The sequence below is a fragment of the Pinus tabuliformis genome, chromosome 7, assembly GCF_031772625.1.
Source record: "Pinus tabuliformis cultivar Carrire ecotype Pingquan chromosome 7, CPIR1, whole genome shotgun sequence".
NCBI lineage: Eukaryota > Viridiplantae > Streptophyta > Pinopsida > Pinales > Pinaceae > Pinus > Pinus tabuliformis.
In genome coordinates, this window is record NC_142293.1 from 344,077,665 (window position 1) to 344,083,664 (window position 6,000).

Consider the following 6,000-nt stretch of genomic DNA (forward strand, 5'->3'; position numbering starts at 1 on the left):
GTTATTTCAAATTGACCACCCCATAAAATTGTATAAAATAATTATTTTTATTTACATAATTTCTTTTGTATTCAGGAAAGAATATTCAATCTCAAAGATACAGTTAACATGCGAGATTTGAATCCCTCGGATAGACTGTGGTGAACAATGCATTTTTTCTACGCTATCTAATCTCTTTAGCCATTTTGTTCAATACCCCCTTTTGGTAGAAACTATGTCTGGGTTATGTTGGCCCTGAAATCTAGACATTGAGAAGATTATTTTAGTGAAAGGGATGATTATACGTTGCAGCATAATAATTCCATAAATCAAAGAGGCATTTTTCAGATTCCTTTTTTGTGGCTATGCTCCACCACTAGTGCTCGTTGATAGAGGTATTCATATGCTTGAGTGCAACTATAATTGTGTTTCATAGTTATAGATTTCAACTGTATCTTGTGTTTCTTAATTATTTTATAGCTGCTTTCATAAAATAAAGTTTATAATGAAGGGAAAGTCATTCAATTTTAGAGTGATTCATCTATGTTCATGATTTATTCATGCCATTGGAAGTAGTTCTCAACCTCTCTTAGTGAATATTGCTCATTGTCTATGAACATGATTGTGTCTCAAAAGAGGTTCAAAAATGTATTTGGAAACTCATGTTTTTACTCATAACCTGACTACCAGTTTGAATTGACAAACCTACTTGACGTGGAAGATAAGAATGTGCTGCTATGAATTTCATGACTTTGTCTCATAATAGATGTAGGTAATTGTCAATATAGTTGAGTTAAATAGTAATCTAGTTGTTGAATTTTCATTATTACAACGTTCTCCTTCTCATTTATTTTGGGGTCAGGTTTGCTGACAAATAGATCATAAGCCACAAGAAAGCCCGAATGCCATTCCAAAGGGGGAACCCCATATACAATTAGCTTGTTAATGCATGACAAGCTAGTGGATGCTTCCAAACCTAGTGATAGAGTTAAGGTAGAGAGTGATTTCCAAAAATTGTTTTTGTAGAAAATATATTGCTGTGAAAGGAGTTCTGATCATGACTTGTGAATATTTTACAGGTAACTGGAATCTTCAGGGCCATGAGTGTTGGATTAGGACCAAACCAAAGGATAGCAAAATCCCCTCTTACGGTATAATCCTTGATGAGAGCCAGTATTACAGCAAGAATGCTGCAACTCCTGGGCTACCAACATTACTTTTATCAGCCCAGTAGTTTGTAACAAACTTGGAAGCGTCGGTGCTATATGCACAAGTACTAGTTCTCACTGCAAGTTGTCACTTGGTCAGCCGACATGAGATCACTAGGAGCTCAAGCCCACTTCTATAGATTTCAAAAGAAGCTCTATGTGTGATGAAAGGAAAGAAAGATTACTCTACAGATGTTATTCTAACTGCAGAAAGGAGAAAGACTGGAATGGAAAGCAAAACCTAGTAAACCCTAATTAACAAGCTAATTCTACTTTTGCCAAAAACACTATGAAAACCATGAAAGAAATGCCATTACCGACTCAAGGATGTAAACAACATCTAATCATGCTATTTCTAGAAGTAAATTAGCAAAAAAAATATTTTTGGATTTTTATGTGTTTTTATGTGAATTTAACATGCATCTAATTTATTTTGTGTGTGGCAATGAACAGGTGGCGTTAGAGGGCGGTTTTGGAGCTTGGGAGGATGTAGGGTGGTGTGGATGGGTCCTAGGAGGTCTTAGGTGGCCTTCTAGAGGTTTTTCCCATGCGCGGCCTTCAAAAGAAAGCCTACAAGAAAAACTACAAGAGGACACAGGAAAACTACAGGAAGAAAACGGGGAAACTACAGGAGGCCTACAGGAGGAGGCCGAGAGTAATTTTCGCTGTTTTGAGAGTGTGAGAGTGGGTGGAAAAGGTGGATGAAGGTTGGAATGAGGTGTTAGGGTGCCTAAGGTCTACCATGAATCACCAGGAGGTAGAAATATGATTGGGTTTGCTCAAGGAGAGAGGAAGAAGTTCTATGAAAAATGAAGGAAACTAGGGCAGAATTGAGGTGAGGTTTGGGAGACGTATAGGGCATGGATCAGATGGAGGGTGTGATTGATGGTAATCTGGCCTACTGTTGGAAGAGATATACTACATAGAAATTAACAATCAACCAAAAAAATCAAGCAACCAATGAAATGAGTGCATCCTAGGAAAAATAGAGTTTTGCATTAAAATGGCCTAAATGATGATGTATAGAAGGAAATGCTGGGAAATGCTATAGGAAAAGAAAGAATGCAAAAGTACTATTGAAAATTGGGAAGTGAAAATTATAAAGAAGATCTAAATAAAAGAAAAACTAGACTATCAACCTACTAGAGAGTTGCAAACACTAGAAGTCCTGGGAATGAGGAAAATCTTTTTTTTTGGGGCAGCAAGAGAGTCTTTGCCTCAAATCATGGTCCCAGAGGGAGGAAGAGAGGCCAAGGCATTGTTGCTAGCCTTTTGAATCTTCTCTGATCACTACTTAACCTGCTACAGAAAGCAAAAATGGAAGCAAGCTACTAAATCATCAAAAGCAACCTATTCTTAACCATAAGAGAAATACATCTAACATCAAACTAATCTACAAACTGAAGTAAAGCATACAAATACAAGTAAAGAGAAGATTGGCTGCTTGGATTGGGCCCTAAACCAAGAGCTTCAGCCCTCTGAGGTAACTCAGTGCTAGCTCAAAAAGGATTCCATCTTCATTATCAAAAAATAGCAAGATTACATAAAACTGTCATAAAATAGTAAGCTTGAAATTTGAGCAGAGTTTACACAAGAAAAAAAGTTGACCCTAGTGAGGCCCTAGGCCTCTCTACTTATACATCTAAATCTACCAATAGCTTCCTTAAAATCAGCGAGGCTTGGCTCCCAAAACTCGATATAACTATCAATCATCTTCCACTTGCTCAATGCATTCTAGCGCATGATTCGGCTGCTTGTACTCTAAGCTGAATGAAGGGGAATTTGAAGTGAGCAATAAATCAGCAGGATTCCCTCCTATAAGTCATCTTCTCTGTCTACTTTGAGTTATTGCTGTAGTTTGACCACTAGATCCTTAACTTTGACCTCGAAATCCATCAATAATCTGCATTAAATACATGTTAGACCACATGGCATAATAACTAACTCAACTCACCCTATAAGCATAAATATAACTAGAAAATCATACAATAAGCTAAGAGAATGGTTGATTTGACTAGGTTAGGAGGTAAAATGAGCCCATATACTTACCCATTGATGAGGCTCATCAATCCTGTCCCAAATTTGGTTTGCATGTGCTTGGATATTCTTTATTCTTACTATACATTAGAAATGAAAGTTATAAATGTTGTTTGTCTGCAGACTTACATCAAATTCCTTCACTTAACGAAGGAAGACAAGACACGATTGAAAGATGAAGATCCAATGGAGTGTGATTCCACTAGTGACAACTTTGTTTCTTTTCAAGAAGGCGATATTTCAGCTGCTAAGTATGAAGCCAAGGTATAAATTTAGTCTGATCTTCCCCTTTTCAACATACTATTACATTTACTAAATTCATTAACATGTATTTCTAATTTTTAAGTTGAGAATTTGAAAGAGATATCATGGCAACCTGATATCTACGAGAAGTTAACCAAGTTGTTCATTGTTTATCTCTTTCTAGTAATTTCTTGTACATGTACTGGGATCCAACCATTGAAGTTACTATTGTTGCTAGAAACAACCTTTTGGGGGAATGCTAGTAAACATAGCCACAGGTGTCACTTTCTGTGGTGAAATCAACATTTTTCTTATTGAGGACCCAAGTACGAGTAAGTCTCAACTACTTTATTATGTACACAAGTTGGCTCCTTGAGGTATTTATATAAGTGGTTGAGGAAGCTCTACAATTGGCTTGACTGCTTATGTTTCAAAGGATCCTGAAGTTGGTGAGATTGTATGTTTAATGAATTTGATGTTGCATCATTGAATCTTTTAATAAGTAGTAATGGAATTGTCGCATCCATTGAAATTCTGGATTATTGATTAATTTTTGAATTTAATAGGTATTGGAAAGTGGAGCACTAGTATTGAGTGACAAAGGAATTTACATAAATGAGTTTGAAAAGATGTCATATACTGCTCGAAGCATGCTACATGAGGTGGTATTTACCTCTTCAAATGAGTTGACTAAATATTATGCATACGGTGGTTTTCTCTTGATCGAGCTTACCCACATTCTATTATATTTCATACACTTTTTAGTCATTTCTTAATGTGGTATGCTATTTGAGGGTGGTGATGGAACAACAAACAATGTTAGTTGCCAAGGCTGGGATCATACAAACCCTTAATGCTGGAACATCTGTGTTAGCATGCGCTAACTCTAGTGGTTCACAATACAATCAAAGACTTTTAGTCATTGACAATATCCAACTTCCTCCAACATTGCTCTTCAGGCAAAGTTTATTCATTTTTGTGGGCATGGTATGAGACCTTACAAGGTTTGCTTACTTTTCAAATCCACAAAATTAATGGTTTATAGTTGTAGGTTTCATTTGATTACTTGGTTCTTGATAAAGATGTTGAGCAAATTGATCAGTGCTTTGCAAGGCATCTTGTTGCATTGCATTATGAAGAGCCTAAGGTCTGGAATTATGTCTACTACTTGGATGGATTCATATGATACTTGGAGGGAATTATTCCAACTTACATGACTGAAATTACATCATTTCTCATTACAAGACCTAAGAGTGGACACATTGGATGTATCAACCCTAACTTCATTATATATCAATCATGCAATACAATACAGACATCCTAATAGATCTGATGAGGCTACAAAGTATCTTAATCATGGTTATGTTGAAATGTGCTGGAGGGGAAACGTTCCTAACAACAGTAAAAATGTTAGCTACACGTGTCCAAAATATTTACTGAAAATAAAGTCAAACATAATGGTTGATATCTCTCTCTCTCTTGAACATGATATTTATACACAAATACAATTCCACATGTGTTAATTCAATTCCATCCCTTGATAAAATTTATAGGTTATCACGACAACACCTAGACAAATTGAGAGACTAATATGAATTAGAGGAGCATGTGCCTAATACAAATTAGTGAAGCACATGCCTAGATTCAATTCTGTGAGTGGGTAAGAAACCAACCTCGACTATAATAGAAGTTGTGCATAGAAATATCTTCCCGAATAATTCAAAGTGCATATCAGAGTGTAAAATCAAGTGTGTGTGTGTGTGTATATATATATATATATATATATATATATATATATATAGATATATATATCTTGTGTGGTCGTGAAATTTGGAATTATATAAATCGCACTTAATAGTTGTGGCCTGTGCATGTTGAAAGGTGTGTTGCGTTTGCAGTATTCAAGTTCTTTGATTTTTCCCTTCAACAATCTTCCATTGATCATGCTACTGGTAAATTCTACAACTTTCATGATAAACGTGGTCAGTTTTCCTAGGTTTACAAATCTCTCATTTTATCTTTTAGGTTTCTGTGATCTTCATAATTGTGTATATTATCTTCTGGATTCATCACATTAAGTTTGTTTAGATCGACGTTTCGAACCAACAACGGTGGTTCATCTTCAGGATATGAAAGATTAGTGGAAAACTGGTCTTATTATTCCTTTTAATAAAAGAGATGCATTGCTGAGAATTGATGAATCTCTGCATCTCTTTAAGAATGTAAGATCAGTATTATTTTTTGTTAAGAGCAATATGTATCATTCAAATTGATACAAATTGCTCTTAACGAAAGAAGACTGATCTTACATTCTTAAAGAGATGCAAAGATTCATCAATTATCAGCAATGCATCTCTTTTATTAAAAGGAACAATAAGACCAATTTTCTACTAATCTTTCATATCCTGAAGATGAACCACCATTGCTGGTTCGAAACGTTGATCTAAACAAACCTAATGCGATGAATCCAGAAGATAATATACACAATTATGAAGATCGCAGAAACCTAAAAGATAAAATACTCGCCCGATAC

At 35.5% G+C, this 6,000-nt stretch overlaps 1 protein-coding gene across 1 annotated transcript in view; it reads left to right on the forward strand.

Annotated features, from left to right (window-relative positions):
• The window catches only part of LOC149247344 (DNA replication licensing factor MCM4-like), a 28,916-nt gene extending 23,453 nt beyond the window's left edge, over nt 1-5,463 (forward strand). The window contains 8 exon segments of the mRNA XM_089443953.1: nt 1,059-1,130; nt 3,348-3,488; nt 3,706-3,924; nt 4,034-4,152; nt 4,262-4,445; nt 4,519-4,616; nt 4,714-4,868; nt 5,366-5,463. Of these exon segments, the coding sequence (XP_089300079.1) occupies nt 1,059-1,130; nt 3,348-3,488; nt 3,706-3,924; nt 4,034-4,152; nt 4,262-4,445; nt 4,519-4,616; nt 4,714-4,868; nt 5,366-5,463 (1,086 nt within the window).
• The last annotated feature ends 537 nt before the right edge of the window (nt 5,464-6,000 follow it).